The 20,027-nt window shown below is 46.6% G+C and overlaps 1 protein-coding gene across 2 annotated transcripts; it reads right to left on the bottom strand.

Moving 5' to 3' along the window:
- Positions 1–1,417: 1,417 nt before the first annotated feature.
- Positions 1,418–20,014, bottom strand: Dctn6 (dynactin subunit 6). 2 transcript variants are annotated; one of them, XM_021169820.3, is made up of 7 exons: positions 19,910–20,014; positions 17,718–17,782; positions 8,579–8,684; positions 6,543–6,631; positions 4,581–4,628; positions 3,453–3,595; positions 1,418–1,839 (listed from the first exon to the last, which is right to left on the bottom strand). In XM_021169820.3, the coding sequence occupies exons 1-7, from the start codon at positions 19,930–19,932 to the stop codon at positions 1,741–1,743; spliced, it is 573 nt and encodes a 190-aa protein (XP_021025479.1). In that variant the 5' UTR covers positions 19,933–20,014; the 3' UTR covers positions 1,418–1,740. The 2 variants fall into 2 exon arrangements, with proteins under 2 accessions (XP_021025479.1, XP_085700148.1); XM_085844022.1 differs by lacking the exon at positions 19,910–20,014 and adding an exon at positions 19,068–19,198.
- Positions 20,015–20,027: the final 13 nt, after the last annotated feature.

Below are 20,027 nucleotides of genomic sequence, written 5' to 3'. Positions count from 1 at the left end.
TGTCCTATTTCCATGGCTTGTTCAGCCCAATACAGCTGAGTGTTCCAGTCAGAGTCCTGGATTTTTTTTTTTTAAGATTTATTTATTTATTTATTTATTTATTTATTTATTTATTTAATGTATGACTACACTGTAGCTGTCTCCAGACAACGAGAAGAAGACATCAGATCCCATTACAGATGATTGTGAGCCACCACGTGGTTGCTGGGAATTTGAACTCAGGACCTCTGGAAGAACAGTCAGTGCTCTTAACCACTGAGCCATTTCTCCAGTTCCATGTCCTGGATATGTCTTCACCAATTTCAGAAATATTAAAACAGTTCTAGGTCCTATTCATAAGAAAATTAAGTATCAAGACACTATCTTAGTAGTCATCTGATTTAGTATCTTGGTATTAATGTCCTCAAATTCACAAGCTGAAAAGTTGTGTTCTATTAATTTTATGTACCATTGTATTGGATTATTAAGATATGAGAGGCTGAAGGTGTGGCTCAGTGGTAGACTATGTGCTCAACACATATGAGGCCTTCGGTTCAAGTCCCAACACTGAAAAGAAAAACAAATTCCAGTGCAGTCCTTAATTTTTCACCTTCAATGTAGTAATTAGATAAGCAACGTTATACATACTAATAGTGACTAGTACCGTGCCAAAATAGAGTCATAAACATAAAAGTTTCAAAATATTTTAGTATTTATATATACACTTATTTCATGTGCATGTGTACCTGTGCCATGCAGTATGTGTGGAGGTCAGAGGACGGCTTACGGGAGCCAGCTCTCTCCTGCCACGTGAGTGTTGGGGACAGAACTAAGGTCACCAGGCCTGGTGGCAAGTGCGTTTTGCTTTTACACACTGAGCCATCTCTGCAGACCCCAAACTTAGTTTTATTATCCTCAGAAACTCAGGAATCCACCAAGCCGAGTGGTCACTTGCCTGCCATTTGAATCAGAGATCACTCCTTCTGAATGTATGTAAGGCTTCTCTTCCCGATTACTTACTGAGAGAAGCAGCATACAGATCTATATCCCATTACAACACATTGAGGACAACACTCCGTCGCTGCTGAAATCCCACCAGCATTTTCAGTTGTGAGCCTCGCCTTTAAAGGATGAGCCGTCTTCCAGCCCTCACATGGTTTATAATTTTATTAGATTTATTCACTCTGGTGCCCTCCCTCAGGGGTCAGAAGAGAGGAGGAGCCTCAGGTCCCCTGGAACTGGAGTTGGAGATGGTTGTGAGCACCCTGTGCATGCTGGGAATCAAACCTGGCTCCCCTGGAAGAGCAGCAGATGCTTTAGCCACTGAAGCATCTCTCTGGACCCTCCCCTGTTTACACAGCTACGATTACACAAGGGGAGAGGAAGACCCTCAGCTTGGAAGAGTGTGAAATACTAATAATGAAAACTGAGGCTGCTATTTGGGAAGATTAGTGCAAGTGGCCAAACTTTTATTTAGTTATGGCATATGGTTACATTAGAATACAAACACATAATATGGCATGTCATCATGGGTAGTCTTTTACATAATAAATGCATGGCTAATATTTTGTATAACATAAGAAAAACTGAGTCTGTACATTACCAGAACAAGGACAGGGAAACAATATAGTCCATATAAATTATAGCGGTCGTTACAATAGGACCCACCTCTCTGCAACTCAAGTCTCCAATGGAAAGTCAGCACGGTGCTAACAGCCAGGCCGCTGACAGCTGGCAGAGCAGGGCACCACGGCCATCTTCTCAGTTCTTAACTGGGGTGGAGCTGCCTTTCATCGTCTTCTTCAGGTGGTGGTAATTGGGCAAGATCTTCATCAGAAAATCCAGCTGTAGAGTCTGGGGCTGAAAGGACGGAAAGACACACACACACACACACACACAGAGAGAGAGGGGGTTGGGGGGAGAGCAAGGTCAGCAACAGCAGGGGAAATGGGGTTCAGCGTGATTCCCACTCATTTACTTCTTTATCAGTTGGCTTAAGTCAGTAATGGAATGCAGCAAGAACAAAGCCAGGCAACTTTACATATAAAACACCCAGAAAACCACTCAAATTCCTTTAGATTTTTATCCTGGCTTTTAAGCATTGCAAGTGCTTCCCGCACACCCGGTGAGGCCTTCAGCTGGGGTTTGCTCTCCACAGGCAGGCACTGTCCCTCTCCTGACTGTAAACTCATGTGAGGGACTCCACCCTGGACACTGTGTCACAGAGGCTGAGGAAACTGTTTTAATCAAGACATCCTGTCATGGACAGGTGACATCCAGGAGCAGGCTGCACACCTAAGCTGCCTGAGAGACTTCTGCCGCTCTTGCTCACTTCACAATTACCGCCTCTCTCCAATCCTCACTGTTTCCCCCCTTTAACCACTTTTGCTATTACTCAGAAGGATAATTTAAAAACCTAAATTTCCCCTTTAGTCTAAGGAATACCATCTCACAATAATGCCAAGACTACAAAAAAAGAGTAATCCTGGGGGTGGGGAGGCCACTCCCTGGGGTGTAGGGTGTGCCTCAGCATGCAGGAAACCCTGGGTTTGCTTCCCAGCACCACACAAATCCAGTAATCCCTAGGGAGTTGGACGTGGAAGGACAGAAGTTCAAGGTCATTATTGGCTGTGAATTCCAGACCAGAAGGGACTATACTAAATTTGAGAATGGCAAAGTGGAGTAATCTAGAAAGAACTGGTTTTAATTTATGATTAAAACTATGGTTAAGAAAGGTCAAGTATGAAATGTCTTGAAGATATTTTCTTTGAAGGGTGAGGAACAAGGAAGCTTAAGAAATCTATACTGAGTACTGAGCCAAGACACGAGCTTTAAACCCCAGTGTGAGAGCCTCATGTCTAAGGGAGTGCAGCGCCTGAGCCTCCATCTCCTAGTCTGGCATTAGCCTCCATCTGAGTGAGCAGGAAGGGATGATGCTCGTAAGCCTGATAAATACCTAAGCATCCCTCCTTTCCTCCTAAGCCGTGTTTATAATCGAGCCATGGCACTTTCATAAAAGACACTAGAAACCCACGGGAAGTTTGGAGGGCTGCGCCTCATCCCGACTTATATTTGGAAGTGAGTCAAGGAATTAACATTTCGGTGTGAGGGTCAATGGTGCACGGAAAACAACTCCAGATCCTCCTTCTCCTCCTCCACTGTCTGCCTGTCAGTATCACACATGCACACGCATGCACAAACACACACGGAGGAGACATATTTACAACATATATGAATATATATTTGAATATATGATTTTAATCTAAAGAACTGTGAACTGCAAATAAATCCAAAATTTGAAGAATGTTTCTCAGATGTCTGATTCATTTGCCTTGGGGATGGCCCTTGTATGCCAATCATACTGAGTCACGCCCTTGGCCCCTAAGCATTTGCTGCCCACTGAGATAGTAGTCACATGGAACTCTGGGAGGTTAGGGTCCTAGACGGGCTCCTGTTAAGAGAGGTTTTAGTACCTGTGGCCGCTCTGTCTGTACCCGCCGCAGGCAGTCCGCGCCGTAGATCACCGTGTTCTCAGGGATGGCTTCAAAGGTGTTGAGGCTGCAGCAAGCCCCAATGATGCAGCCGCTGGTCAGGATGACATTCCTGCCCACGTAGGCTGCAGCCAAGACAGTTACAACTTAAGACATCAAGGGAGCATGGACATTCCTCACTGTGTTTATGCTTCCCCACTATGATCTAGGTATGAAAAATGCTAATGGGTCTGAAGAAGATACAGAGAGGAAGCGCCTCACGGTGAGTGCACAGACGCAGACCTGAGCAGGCAGTGTGTGGGTGCGGAGGATTTATCAGGGCCCTTGCTAACAGGCCGGTGGCATAGAGCTCGCCAGGGTAAGACCTCTGAGCAGGGAGTCTATCCATCCTACTGTTCTGCTCCCTTTAAAGACCAATAAGGTAATGAATGTATAGTGCCGAGAGCACACGTCTGACACTCAGAAATACAGAAAAGGCCAACAATGAAGATAACACGCAGTAATGACATCTAGAAACTAGTAAGCAAATTCATAGGAAGTACACTTTTGTTATTAAAAAGCAGCATTTCCCTCCTGTCAGTCAGGATCAGGAAAGAAAGCAGCGTTCCCTCCTTCCCTCCCAGGGCAGGGAGGCGAGCTCTGGGAGCTGGTTCCCCGCGGTGCTGGGGACCTCCCATGATGCCCTGCCTGCCTGGCTCTAATTCTGATAAGCAGATGACATTTGTCTCTGGCTAGAGCAAAGCAGTCCCAAAATTAAAGAAAGCAATTCCTGGCAGAGCTGCCACTGGCAAGTTCATTCTGCAAGAATGCCATCAGCCATGGCAACGCACGCCGACACAGTCGGCTGAGGTCCATCTCAGATCTTTCAATGGAGCTCTAATCCGGCCCCAACTTAACAGTACACGGCTGTCCTTTTCACTTAATGTAGTTAGCCACGTTATCAGATAACCACATAACTAGGTTAGGTTCTTCCCAGGCAAAGGATTAAGCTGACAATGACTTTGGTCCAACCCCAGCATGCCACCTTGCTTGCACTGAGGTAGTTTCCCGGGACACAAGGATGAGAAAGGAAGTAATCACTGACCACGGAGCTGCCTGGACACAGCTTACCTTTGGACTCAATGACATTATTGTCTCCCATTTTCATGGCTTGGGAATCTGTAAGCCCCGGTTAAGTGTAAATACTTTTTCCCATGCGTATGGAATGTCCTCAGTGTACTGTGACAGAGGTGTGGGAAGGGTTGCACAGACTCTGCCTCGCCAGGAGTCTCTGCTTACAAAGCGTTAATTCTCAAACACAAACATCTCCACTCACAAGTAAATGACCCCCGGCCCTGTAAATGCCTTATTACATTTACTTATTTATTGTTGCATATGTGGGTATTTGTGCATCCACGTGTGCCAGGTGGGCGTGTTGAGATCAGAGGACAGTTGAGGGAGTCAGTTCTCTCCTCCCACCATGGGAGGGGGGGGAGAGAAGGGACACTGAACTCACATAGTCAGGCTTGGTGGCAAGTGCTGAGCCACTCTGCCAGCTTTTGCATCAAACTAAAGCTAGAATTAGGTTCTCAGTGTCTGACGCCCTCAACCAAGGTTACCTGTCGAGAGCTACGGTCCTAGGAAAGGACTTACAAAGAGCTGAAGATATGTGTGTGTGTGTTATGCATATGTGGTGTGTGGTGTATGGGATGTGTGTGTATGTGTGTGTAATATGTATGGTGTGTGATGTGTGTGGTATGTATGAGTGTGGTATGTGTATATAGTGTGTATGGTTTGGTGTGTGTGTGTGTCATGTGTGTGATGTGTCATGTGTGTGGTATGTATGAGTGTGGTATGTGTATATAGTGTGTATGGTTTGGTGTGTGTGTGTCATGTGTGTGGTGTGTGTGGTATGTATGAGTGTGGTATGTGTATATAGTGTGTATGGTTTGGTGTGTGTGTGACATGTGTGTGGTGTGTCATGTGTGTGGTATGTATGAGTGTGGTATGTGTATATAGTGTGTATGGTTTGGTGTGTGTGTGTGTCATGTGTGTGGTGTGTATGAGTGTGGTATGTGTATATAGTGTGTATGGTTTGGTGTGTGTGTGTGTCATGTGTGTGTGATGTGTCATGTGTGTGGTATGTATGAGTGTGGTATGTGTATATAGTGTGTATGGTTTGGTGTGTGTGTGTCATGTGTGTGGTATGTATGAGTGTGGTATGTGTATATAGTGTGTATGGTTTGGTGTGTGTGTGTGTCATGTGTGTGTGTGTGTCATGTGTGTGGTGTGTATGAGTGTGGTATGTGTATATAGTGTGTATGGTTTGGTGTGTGTGTGTGTCATGTGTGTGGTGTGTATGAGTGTGGTATGTGTATATAGTGTGTATGGTGTGTGTGTGTGTGTCATGTGTGTGTGTGTCATGTGTGTGTGTGTGTCATGTGTGTGGTGTGTATGAGTGTGGTATGTGTATATAGTGTGTATGGTGTGTGTGTGTGTGTCATGTGTGTGGTGTGTCGTGTGTGGTGTGTATGAGTGTGGTATGTGTATATAGTGTGTATGGTTTGGTGTGTGTGAGTGTTTACCTTACAGAGTGACTTGCCAGACCAGGAGTGCCTTCCTGGTTTCTGTGGTGACAGGAATTACACACATGGCAGTCATGTGCTCTATACTACAGCCCCTGTCCCAGAAAGGACGTATTGTCTTTATTATCATCTCCCTCCTCCCGACTCCTCTTTCCTTTTTTAAATTCTTTGAATGATTTGTTTTTATTTCATCGGTGTTTTGCCTGCATGTACATTTGTGTGAGGGTGTCAGATCCCCTCAGACTGAAGCTGCAGACACTTGTGAACACCCATGGAGATACTAAGAACTGAAGAGCAGCTAGTACTCTTAACTGCTGAGCCATCTCTCCAGCCCCCAGAAGAGATTTCTTAACATACAGCAATGAGCCTGTTTAAACAGCGTGATGGCCCAGTCTATACATATTTTAGGCCTATGGGATAGATGAGGTGTGTCGGTTTCTATACAGGGAACAGTCTAGGCACCAAACACATCTGGAGGTGATCTGAGGCAGATTCCTGCAAAGGATACGACAGCCCACTTCAAATACGTTGTTGGTGCCAATAATCATAGGTTTGGGCTCTGTATCTTCAGTGTCTGGGATGATGTTATCTGGATGACTATAAAGAGAAGAGACGAGAATCACCAAAGGCCAGCGACACGGTAAGCAGCTGCCATCCCCTTTCAGAATCTGAATCCGCTGTCTCAGTTTTACCTGCACCAAGCTTGGATGCATGGCTACCCCTAGCTTAGATTCATGGCTACCCCTAGCTTAGATGCATGGCTACACCTAGCTTAAGATGCATGGCTAGGTCCTGAGCCTGGGGAATAACTTCTCCACCTCCCCTCTGTGCTGGGAAAGGCTAGGTCCTAAGTTGAACATAACTACAGAAATGTAAGAAGTCACAAGAACAAAACAACCTCAGAAGAGGTGTCACACCTTTAATCCTAGGAAGGCAGAGGGAGGCAGATGTCTGAGTTCTACAAAGTGAGTTCCAGGACAGCCAGGGCTACAGAGAGATCCTGTCTCAGAGAGAGAGAGAGAACTGGGATGGGGAATCTATCAGACCTTCTGGAGTTGAAGCCACTGGTAGGTGCAAGCTGCCCTGTGTGAGTGAAGAGACAGGAACTCAAGGACTCCACAAGAACAGCAAGAGGTGCTAACTGCCGAGCTATTTCTCTAGCCTTCCCTTATTTCTTTCTTTTTTTTTTTTTTTTTTTTTTTTTGGTTTTTCGAGACAGGGTTTCTCTGTGTAGCCCTGGCTGTTCTGGAACTCACTTTGTAGACCAGGCTGGCCTTGAACTCAGAAATCCGCCTGCCTCTGCCTCCCAAGTGCTGGGATTAAAGGCGTGCGCCACCACGTCCGGCTCCCCTTATTTCTTAAATTCTAACTTCAGAGGACATTTCCCAGTGTAGGGGAATGCCAGGGCAGGAAGGCAGGAGTGGGTGGGTGGGGGAGCACCCTTATAGAGACAGGGGAAGGGGGGGATGGAAGAGGGGGTTTCTGGAGGGGAGACCTGGAGAGGGGATCACATTTGAAATGTAAATAAAGAAAATATCCAATAAAAGAAAAATTGTGTTCAGAGGACAGTTCTCTAGGACAATGTAAAACACAACAGCAAACCCCCAAACAATAAATATACTTTTAGCCTGCTAGAGAAGGATCAAAATCAGGCCTAACTTGGAATTTTTCCATTTGTAGTAACCATTTGCAACTGCGAAATGGAAAGCGCTCTTCGAAGCAATGGATATTTAGTGACATATGTGGAAGATAAAGCCGTCCTCTTAGAGCAGAGCTTTTCTCTGCTGATTCCCAGGCTGCTAGGAATGGTCTCACAACCAAGGTGCCAAAGAGAGAGAGAATAGTAATACTGGGCAAGATGGATTCACACTGTCAGAAACTCCCACACGTCCTGTGTGTCAGACAAATCAGCCTTTTATCACAGCTAAATATTTTCCCACACAAATTCCATACATTGTTGCTACAAATTAGGTAAAAGCTTAAATTTCTTGCCAAAATTTTATCTAGAAAAATTTATACATGCTTTCGAAAATGTCCTGGGTATTGTAGCCCAGTGCACAAAGGTACACATTAACAGTTTCTCACATTGTTATATTTAAAGTTTACAAATTGCTACAAGGATCCCATACTTGTGAATATAATTCTGGGTGCTTCCCATGTGGAACATGGAAAAACAGAGTTAAATTCACATACAGACATCAAAAGAAATCCAACCAAAACAGTCGTAGGTATAGTAAGCACAACACAGAGATGCTGGATGGGATCAGGAAACCAAAGCAGGTTTGCTGATGGATCCAAGTATCCCACTGGGAGATCACCAGACCCAGGGCTGGTGTGTGTGTGTGGTTTTTCTCAGCGTTTTCTGGTCTGGTTTCTGTGTCTCTCATCTACGTAATGCTAACCAGGCCTCAAACCTCCCACTTCTCTTGCTCAGAAAGAATACTCGTTCCTGAGCTAAGCTGTAAGAGGCTCCTGGGCAGCGGCCACTGTTGGGAAACCTTCCCCGTGCCGTCCAGTTTGGAGCACAGCTCGAGTCTTACTCACGCATTTATGATGAGGGCCTGCTCTTCTATCAGGTTTCCTTCACCGATGATTATTGGCCCGGCCTCCGCGATAATTCGTGCTTTAGGGTGGATCACCGTCCTTGGGCCTGCACAGCAGAGCAGGGGAGAGGAGATGATCAGCGCAGGCTGCACTTCCGGCAGGAGGGTGGGAGGTGAGGGAGGTGGGGACGCTTGGGGAGGAACATTTTCTAAGGCTGTGCCAGGCACCGTGCTCAGTACCGTACAGGTACTATCTCCGGCTGTTATCAGCAGCAGTTAGTGCCAGATCTACAGCCGAGGGAAGCGTAAGGGCACACACGGCCAGAGCGGACAGCTCAGCCTCCATCCAACTGCCTGTGACCTCAGAGTGTGGAGACAGTGTGTGGTACGTGGGCAGAGATTACACTAATTCTTGTCCTTGCTTTCAGACGGGCCTGACACTGCTTATAACGCAGCGAGTGCTTCTATGTGATTAAGAAAAACACAGGTGCACAGAAGTCAGGAAACATGGAGTCCGCCTTCATTCAGCCTCTCTGTTATTATCTGAGTGTGGGTAGCAACTGCAAGCAGGCAGGGCATGATAAGCACGGTTCACATACCCAAGGGGAGGGAGGCAAGAGGAGCCAGAGGTGGGTGCTGAGCCGTGACACTGAGGTTGGGAGACCTGAGACAGCTCAGTCTCAATCTAAGGGCACAAGGAGGACAGCTTCTGAGAACTGGGTGGCTCTGGGGGAAGTGGCCACACGCCCATCTCCCACTGAAGAGAAAACACCTTCCTCCACCCACACACCCACCTCCTCTTATCGTAGGATTGAAGCTATTTTTTCCTGTCTGTTTGTTTCTTAAAGAAGGATCCCACTCTATCTCCTGCTGTTGGACTCTGCCTAGCCCGAGTGCTGGGTTACTCAACGCTATTTTTATTTGTACACAGTGATGAGAAGTAACTCACTCAGAAAGGAAGGTGGGCGGAAGGATCAAGGGGGCAGAGGTGTCACTTTCCAGGATTCTGTGTTATAAACTGTTAATCTGTGGTATATAAACAGTCACTATCTGCTTATAAAAGGCAAGACGCAACACTATGTTAAAGGGCAACAGAGGAATAAACAGACATGGATGAGGCAGGAGCAGGAGCAGGAGCAGGAGCAGGAGCAGGAGCAGCTCAGTTGGTGAGCATGGACATAGGTGGTGTGTGCAAGGCCCTGCGTGGGATTCCTAGCACCAACGTCTCTCTCTCTCTCTCTTTTTTTTTTTTAAGATTTATTTATTTATTATATGTAAGTACACTGTAGCTGTCTTCAGACACTCCAGAAGAGGGAGTCAGATCTCGTTACAGATGGTTGTGAGCCACCATGTGGTTGCTGGGATTTGAACTCCGGACCTTTGGAAGAGCAGTCGGGTGCTCTTACCCACTGAGCCATCTCACCAGCCCAGCACCAACGTCTCTTACACACACACACACATGCCCCGAACACAGAACACAGGCTATCTCTGCCCCTTTGAAGTTCTCCTGACAACTGGGATTACTTAGTGCACCAACTCCCACCCAATTCTATGAAACAGATACGCGTAGCTGTAGTTAGTTAAACTGCTTAATGTTCCTGACGGATCACATGTGCATACCTGCCCGAGAGCTGTCTGGATTCTCGAGTGAAACACACACACACACACACACACACACACACACATACACACACACACCCCAGGTAATTTTAATATGCCTTGACTAGCTTAATGACTGGGCAGTTCTTATCCTTCCTAGCAAACACTCCCCTCTGGTACTCCTGCGTTGAAATCTTTAAAAACCTATATTTCATCTCTGCTATCCCAAACACAATTGGGGAAGTGGCTCATGTGGCCGCTCTCCCTGATTCTCACATGTCTGGGCCTTTAGATCTGGTCTTTCTTCTCTGTCATAGCCATCTTTTTGTTCTTTCCTTTCTCCCAGCCCACACAACCCTAAAAGTCCCACCTCAGTCTGCCTGCCAAGCTTGGTCATTGGTTCTTTACTGATCAATCAAAAACCAACTGGGGACAAGGACCTTCAGCGTTTGGACACACAGATTCACAATTAGAATCAATCCCCAACAGATCCGAAGCCTCCATGGTGAGCAGCGGAGCTCTGGATGGGCTCTCAGTGCAGTTCATTCTTTTCCTGAGATAAAGAACTGAGGGAACTGATAAAGAGAGTAGGGGCCCAAAACAGGGCATGGAGTCCCAAAGCACACAGGTGTATGAGACTGCACAAGTAGCCTTGCTATTCAGGAGAGAAGATTCTCAAGGTGTGCTGTCTTCTTACGTGTGTGCATGTATCTATCTATACATACATACATACATATATATATATATATATATGTATAACACATATACATATATATAGTATAGATATATGCACACACACAAATAGTATAAAATAAACAATCACTACTAAAAATTAAAATAAAGCAAGCACGGAATGGTGGGGCCTGTCTGTGAGTCCCACTCCTTACAGGCCTGGTTGTCTAAGTGCAGGGGAAAGCTACTACAGACTAAACACTGTGGCATACTTGAGACCTACAAACACCAGCACATACAAAATCAGTAAGAAGCTTGAAAATAAATAAAACTCGGAGAAAAGCATTCGAACAGCCGGGCGTGGTGGCGCACGCCTTTAATCCCAGCACTGGGGAGGCAGAGGCAGGCGGATTTCTGAGTTCGAGGCCAGCCTGGTCTACAAAGTGAGTGCCAGGACAGCCAGGGCTACACAGAGAAACCCTGTCTCGAAAAACCAAAAAAAAAAAAAAAAAAGCATTCGAACACTTTATGGCTACAGCGCTTCTCACATTTCATCAATACACTGTCATTTACCTACCTCATTCATCAGCATGGCCACTTAGGCATCACAGGCTCCAGGTGCTCAGCAAAGCCATCACAAGTCCTGGGTTCTTCTGAGATAACAAGTTCTACATCCGCCAGTGGTACAAGCCAAAGGAGAGCGACAGCTCACACAATACGGATTTCTATTTTGTTTCAAAATACTCCAAGAGCCACAGCCTAAGTTAGGGTCTTTGTATTAGAGCCCCAGCCTGTACCCATCCTAGTCTAGAAAGTCTAGACTCTGGTCTCTATCACATATAGGCTATGTGTGTGCTTATGTTCTCTCAAGGGCTGTTTCCACATCTGTAACAGGACGGGAAACGTGGGTTACAAGAAACACTGTTTGAAAGAGATGTCACAGGATCTGACCTGCAGTTCTGTCAGGGCTGACAAGACAGCCCAGCAAGGAAAGCCACTGCTGCCAAGCCTAGTGAGCCAAATTCTATCCCCGAGACCCACATGCTAGAACCCACTCCTGACCCTGACCCCGCTCTTGGATGCACACAATATACACAGGAAGACATTAAAAACGACAAGGTCACTGTGTCACGAAGAGCTCAGAATTTCTGAAAACTGAGCAAAGTGGGTAGTTTAGGCCTGAGGACAGAGCAGGGCCTGCTTCCTCCTTTCCTCGGGTGTCATGGTAACAGCTTTGAACCCCAGGAGAGCCTTCTGATTGGTAAGGGATTAAGTGGGACATGGAGACCACTGGAGCCATGACAGGCAGCAGACTTCTGGTCAGAGCCGGGTAAGCAGCCAGAGGCACCAGGCCTCCTGCTGACCCTTAAGTTGGAGCTGTGACAAGCACAATTTGTGAGAAGCCACCTAAGGATGTGTTCTGAAGACTAGGAGCCCCTGGCACTGATGGCCTGTCTTTCTTTATTAACATTCCTCTTCCGTGTACCTCTGAAAACAAATGACAATGCTTCTTTTTCTTTCAAAAATCCACGACAAAGGGCTCCCTGGAGACACTTGCTGAGTTCTATAACATCACAGATGGTGGATGCTTGGGTGGCACCTGAGGTTGTCCCTGGCCTTGATGTGCACGCGCGCGCGCATGCGCACACACACACACACACACACCACCCTTCTATTTATAAAACACAGTTTGGCATGGTGGTGCCATCTGCAATCCCAACACTTAGGTGTGGGCAAGAAGATCTGAAGTTCAAGGCCATCCTGGACTTCACAACCAGTTGGAGGCTAGCCTGGGCTACATGAGACTCTGTCTCAAAACAAACAAACAAAAACCATAAAAACCAAAAACAAAACAAGCAAAATGAAACAAAGTTATTACATAACAAAATCAAATCAGAATGAGTATTTTTTTTTTTTTTGAGTAAGAGTCTCTCTATGTAGTCCTGGCTGCCCCAAATTCAGAGGTGCATCTGTCTGCCTCTCTGTTGCCAGGCATCTGAACAGTTTAAGTAGATGTTTTCTTACTCTCTTGGAGCTAGCACACTGGGCAGCTTAGGTGAGGCTTTTGGTTTTGACACTACTGCCACCTGCTGGCATCCTGCCCCAACTGCAGGTTGTGGCACACAGGGACTGAAATAGAGAGGGAAGCCAACCTGCTTTAAGTTGAGAGATGAGAGCAAGTGGGGGAGGCAGTGGGAGGGGGTACTCAAGAAACTGCACAGTCCCTCGAGTAGGCTAGCACAGAGCACATGTGACAGCTAAGAGTGTGGTGTGGATAACAGGAAGAAGGCACAGCTGTGTCCAGTTTCACACTGCAGGCCTGGGACAGAGGGCCTGGCCATCCCGGCAGCCTTAGCGGCGGGCGGCATGACACCTACCAGACAATCTCCTCCTGTGTACGACAAATACTTCTACCTAGAACGAGTCTGATTTAGGCCATGTGTAGGGGTCTAGAAGTTAAAATGCTCTTTAAAAACAAGTCCCCATGCTGAGTCCCCTTTCCCACTTGACTCCGCGTGGACCTTCTTGGCGTGGCTCCTGGCAGGGCGGTTTGTATACTTTCTTACTGAGTGTGCTGAAAGCCTCTCTGCCTTATCTCCTTGTTTGGACAAATGTGTCTGGAGTCAGAGCTGCCTTAACTGGCGTATGAATTATTTTTCTAAACCGCTGGCTGGGCTTCCAGAGCACAGCCAGGAGGACATTCCTGCATCATGCCTCCTTTTCCCTCATTTGGTAAAGGGCACCCTTCACCTCTGCAAGCTCTGCATACATTTTCATATGTCAACAGATAAACCCAAGCTCTTTCTTTTAAAAATTACATCATTCCCTTGACCACTGCCTTGCTTTGTGTACTGAAAAAGACTCCAACAGAGGCTCTGGGTCAGGGTGAGCTCTGCTGGTGAGAAGTTCAAGGCCATCCTGGACTTCACAGGGTCAGGTGGGAGTGTCCCACTGTGCCCTGGCTGCTCCTCTTGTGCCATGGGGGTCTGCCCTCACAAGCACGTGGGCCAGGGCTCCCCTGGGGCCTTCCTCCCGTCACATGCCAGCCAGCTCTCAAAGGGAGGACTTACAGAAAGTACTCTGTAACAGTCTAATAGAAAACAAGTTTGATCCTATGAAAATGGGCAGGATTCTAAGACTGAGCACCTTCCAGTGGGGGGTGTGCCTCCCCAGGGCTGTAGGCCAGAGCCCTGGTGGCAAGGGCTGGACTTCCATGATCTACCCTCTGTCACAGCCCCACCCACACACCCCCATTCTGAGACAGTAGGATGTAGGCAGCCCTGACAGACACACACCTGGCTTCACACTTCTAGTCAGCCTCACTGTTAGAACAAATAACTCAATTTCTAGAAAACCACAGATCCAATGTAAGGTTCAAATAACTTGAAGCACAGCAAAAGAAAACCCTGCCCTCCTCAAACTAATAAAAGTGTAAAAAGATGGGCAGTCCTCAAATTGAGCAGCCACACATACTTCTGTGGAACACTCATACCCTTCTGTGGAGCACTCACATACTCCTGTGGAGCACTCACACATACTTCTTGGAGCACCCACACACTTCTGTGGAGCACCCACACACTTCTGTGGAGCACCCACACACTTCTGTGGAGCACCTCCCACACACGTCTGTGGGGCACCCCAACTCTCTGGGGAGTAGTTTATTAAGTGCCAACTGCCAACTGCATAGACAACAGGAATGATTTACACCTATTACTCCAGGAACTCGAGCAAAACCAAAGAAAAGCTTGAGATGAAAAAGCAAGACCTGGTCGGAGAGCTGGAACCAGGTAACTTGGCTCTGATTAAACTTTATAATAGTGTTTATAAAGGAGGAGGGTTTAAATCCGAGGTGCTATTTCAGAAAAATGAATACTTGCCAAAAAGTGAAGATATTTTATGCTAAATGCAACAGTACAGAAATAATTATCTAAGCCCAAAGTCTGGGAAAAACCACTTCTTTATATACACAATTAAAGAAACATAAAGTTTGGGGTTAGGAGAGATAAATACAACAATCATGAGATAAAAACAGGGAGACAAACACTGCATAACTACATCCCTCTCCTGCATCTTTTCCTTGCTTGTTTATTTTTAAAGATTTATTTATTTTTATTTATATGAGTACACTGCTGCTGTCTTCAGTCACGCCAGAAGAGGGCATGGGATCCCATTCCAGATGGTTGTGAGCCATCATGTGGTTGCTGGGATTTGAACCCAGGACCTCTGGAAGAGCAGTCAGTGCTCTTAACCGTGGGCCATCTCTCCAGCCCCCTTCCTTGCTTTTCAAATGAAATTGTTTCTAAGATAAATGTAAGCATGTTCACTGCACGCTTAGTGCATGTCTGATGCCGAGCATCACTATATGTGTATAGGAAACACACACACACACACACACACACACACACACACACACACACACACACACTATGCATAAAGCAAGCCACTCTGTCGATAAACAGCAAATCATTCCAGCCTTTTTTTTCCTAAAGATTTTCCCTATCATTTCTGAGGGAGTAGGTGTGAACATGACCAAAACACGTTCTATGAAATTCTCAAAGGATTTATAAAACAATTTTTTTAACCACTTCACAGTAGCACATGCCTCTAATCCTAGCACTTAGGAGCTAGGAGTTATATAGTGAGACTGTATGTTATAAATCTATCACAAAAAAATCTTTAATGGCATACCATTACAGATTTAAATTCTAGCTGTATAGTATCAGCTAGTGGTCAAATGCCAGACTGGAAGTGCATTTGGGGGCTGGAGAGATGGCTCAGGTTCAATTCCCAGCACCTACATGGCTGCTCACTCCATGACTCCAGTTGTAGAGAAGCTGGGAGCTCTCCTTTGCTCTCAGCTAGTACTGTGCGCATTTGAAACACATATATACATACATGCAGGCAAAAACACCCATACATGTAAAAACATGAAATTATTAAAATAATAAACTAAATACTATCTTTACCTACATAATCCCAGCCTGTAGGGAGGGGAGGAAGACAAGAAAGCCAGAGGAACAAGAGGGGCGGGTGCTAGAGCAGAGCTCTAGGTAGGGGCCATTGTGGGCTCTGAGTGTGAAAAGCCCTGTATGGGCTCGCTGGCAGCACTGTCTTACAGGCTGGGGAAACCTGTAAGAGGCCGAGCCTTGCTGTTCCTAGTCCTGCCCACTTTGTCTCCTGAGTGCGGATAAGGCAGTGTTCTACACTGAGGGGAGCTCTCACCCTCAGGCCTTTCCAGCTGCCAGGGCCTGAATCCCTTTAAAGCTGTGATGAGCCCGTCACACCCATTCTTCCCTTTTGTGTTCTGACAGTTTCCGCACACTTCTGTAAGGCTATTTCAAGTATACATCTGTGTGCTAATGCTGTGGGTATATCTATCCTCTCTATAGATGTACTATATAGCACATATCATAAACTACTTAAAATGAGAAAGAGGAAGAAACCCAAGGGAAGTATTCCTAGTTAAGGGCACATATGACTTTAGTCTGTCTTTTCTTCTACTTAGGGAACAGCTGTGAGCTTGTGTTCCTCCTGAGTGGTGATGAGAGCCACACACACTCTGCAGGTGGCGAGAAATGGAGGACACTGTGACATGCAGGAGAAATCACAGCTTGCGATTTCTCCTCATGCAAAGTTTGCAGTGAAGACAAAAGTTAAGAGCACAGAAAAGAACCAATCATCTTCCATATCCTGTCACTCAACAGGTCACGTTTTAAACGAAGTTCCGCCATAGTGGCATGGTCTTCACTGGTGTCGTAAGACAGGACACTGGCTGGAAGCCTCGACTTATTACAGGGAAAATGACATTCTCCACATCCCGCCACCCCCCTCCCTTCCCCATTAAAGAAACTATTGTCAGACCTCATGATGCACACTTTAATCCCATATTCAGAAGCAGAGGCAGCTGGATCTTTGTGAGTTCGAGGCCAGCCAGGACTCCATACTGAGATCCTGTCTCAAGGCCCAAAACCAAACCAAACCAAACCAAGAAACCACTGGTGTGTGGGAAGAGAAGTGCTGCTGTGTCTGTGCAGGTAACAGGCAGCTGTGACAAAGGATGAATGCCCATCAGTTAAATCTGCAGGGGCACAGTGCTCAGGAAACAGATCTTACAAACAAGACTGGGCAGTAGATGAGGCACCGGGGACTCTCATGTAAGTTACCCGCCATGTGCAGGCTGGTTTGGTCTTGGTGATGGAACTACTGGCCAGACTACAGGGTGAGAGCTGAGGGTACTAACTAGAACTTTCTTGCTCTCACTTCACACTCCTATTCTGCCTGCGATACAACTACTAACTGTCACTCTCCTCTCCTTGCCGGGGAACCCTGATGTCATGGGGGACCAGTGTAGCGGCTCCAGCATCAGCGACCTTGTTATGAGACACATGGGTGAATGGTTGTGTGGAATGTTCAGGAAAGCTCTTTAAAACAAGCTAACTCAAGTTGGGTGGTAGTGGCTCAAGCCTTTAGTCTGAGGAGGCAGAAGCAGAGGCAGGTAAATCTTTGGTTCAAGGCCAGCCTGGTCTACAGAGTGAGTTCCAGGACAGCCAAGGCTACACAGAGAAACCCTGTCTCGAAAAACAAACAAATGCTGGGCAGTGGTGGCGCACGCTTTTAATCCCAACACTTGGGAGGCAGAGGCAGGCAGATTTCTGAGTTCGAGGCCAGCCTGGTCTACAGAATTCCAGGACATCCAGGGCTACACAGAGAAACCCTGTCTCGAAAAGCTCAAAACAAAACAAATAACAACAAAACCAATAAAAATTGTAAGCCTCAGCGGAACAGACACAGACAACTGGACTGAAAGGAGAAGCGCTAAAGTTGGTTACCCAGCATTAGCTCTTGAGAAACATCAACCATTTTCTTACCTATGGTTACATCTCCTCTGATTTCGCTTTCTACACACACTACTGCTCCGGGAGCAATCTTCACACTGTAGGAAGACAGAGAACACTCATCCTGAGTAACTGAAAGTATGGATGGTGGGTGAGAGGGCTCCATGGATAAAGCCCTGCTGTGTTAAGCCCAGTGACCCATTCAGAGCCTTGGAACCCATGGAAATAAAATTAAAATGTAAATATAGTGTTACATATGCTGTGGCCAGCCAGATGGCTCAGTGGAGAAAGGGGCTGATAAAGGAAGGTGCTTGCTGCCAAGTCTGCCCACCTGAGTTCAATCCCGGGGTCTCACACGGTGGAAGGAGAGAATCAGTTTCCATAAGTGTCCATAAGTATACTACTGCATGTGTGTACTCTCACACATATAAACACATTCAATCATCAATCAATCAATCAATGTGAAGGGATTCCTTTCCTGTTGTGGAAATGAAGCACCGTAACCAGAGCAATTTATAGAAGGTAACAATTTATTGTGGCTTAAGATTCCAGAGGGATGAGAGTCCATCACTGTGAGGAGCCAGGCAGCAGGTGGCAGCAACCCAGGAAGCTGAGACACAACAGCTTGAAACACACATGCATGTGCAAGCAAGAACACACATACACACACATACACACACACACACACACACATGCACTCACAAGTGCGAGTGTGCACATGCGCATGAACACACACACACACACAGAGGGATGCAAGCAAATGGAAATGTTAGAGAGCCTTTGAACTCTCAAAGCCTTCCAGTGACACACTTCCTTCTACAAGGAGGTGACACATACCTCCTAAACCTTTCTAAACAGCACCATCAACTGGGGACTAAGTACTCAAACACATGAGCTTATAGGAGACTGTGTCATTCAAACCACCAAAAAATAATATGAAAAGAAGTTTTTAATACAGCTATGCTGACTCTGTAGCTAAGAAAAAGGTTTTAAGAAATTCATGGAAAAATAGCAAGTCAGTGGTAAGAATGTTTAATATATTATGAACTTCGTAAGTGGTACACAGCCTATTAGGCCAAAATCACATATACTTTTAAATGCTTAAGAAAACAGCTTTGGATTTTATTTCTTAACAGTATTCTAACTGTTCTGTCTTGCTTTCTGTCACTGTGATAAAGACGATGACCAAATGCAGCGTGGGGAGGAGAGGGTTTATTCGCCTTACACTTCCTGGTCACCATGCCCAGGGAGCTCAGGGCAGGAACTATGACTGCTTACTGGCCCACTTGCTAAGTAGCTTTCTTAAATGGTCCAGGCCTACCCGACTGGAGATGGCTCTGCCCACAGTAGCCTCCCATCTCAATCACGGATCAAGACACTCACCCCGACATGGATGATCCTTCAATTGAGGTTCCCTCTTCCCAGATGACTCTAAGTTGTTTCAAGCTGACAGTAAGAACTCATCAAGACACTAACCCTAGAATTTCTACAGACCATCAAATGATAATGCATACCAGAAAGTTCTTAGAACAAAGTTTATTCCTGGGCGTCACTGTTCTGACACCAGTATTCTCGATTCTGAGCCGAAAGTTGCCCAGAAACACCCTGTCTCTCTAGATCTTTGTCCTGTGATAACTGAATGCTTGCTTCTCCAGTTCCGGGGCGATCCACGCCCTCTTCTGGCTTTAGAGACATCAACATTCACACGCACACACCTGAACACAGATGCATGCATATACATACAGCTGTATATGTATATCTCAAGGCATTAACCCAGGACAAAGGAGGCAACGGCAAATGAATCCCTATGCTTTTCTGTTATCCATGCGGTCTCTTCCCACCAACGGCTCTCACTGGTGAAGACTGTGACAGGAAAAGCCATAGTTGCCAGCTCTGGGCTCTCAGGCACTGACAGAAGGATGACAGCCTGTCTTCTTTCAGGCCTCCCTCTTCCTGATCAGAGTCAGGGCCGACGGTGCAACCACCGCTGGGCAGCATCTCGCCCTCACAACCTCCCTCAGCCTCCCTGAGTCCCCCACTCAGGCCCAATGGAGTCTGCGCTGGCGTGCTGGGATGGGTGGGGGTCACGGAACAAACCCTCCCCGCCCCTACACCCCGCGGACGCCAGGAACGGGATTATGGAGCCATCCACCTATACACCGTCTCAGTGCCCCCGCGCCGCGACCAGAAACGGGTTCTGCCCCTGCGGAGGTGTTAACACGTACCTCTTTTGCGTCTTCTCCGCCATCGTCAGGCCCGGGTCTCAGGAAGAGCTGAGATCGATTTTTGCAGCCTGGCTAGAGCGATGATCTCTGCATGGGATTGCAGAGCCTGGCACGGCCG

The sequence above is a fragment of the Mus caroli genome, unplaced genomic scaffold (genome assembly GCF_978045245.1).
Source record: "Mus caroli unplaced genomic scaffold, Mus_caroli_1 scaffold_10, whole genome shotgun sequence".
Taxonomy (NCBI): domain Eukaryota; kingdom Metazoa; phylum Chordata; class Mammalia; order Rodentia; family Muridae; genus Mus; species Mus caroli.
The sequence above is the reverse complement of the archived record's forward strand: the minus strand, read 5'-3'. Positions and strand labels throughout refer to the sequence as shown.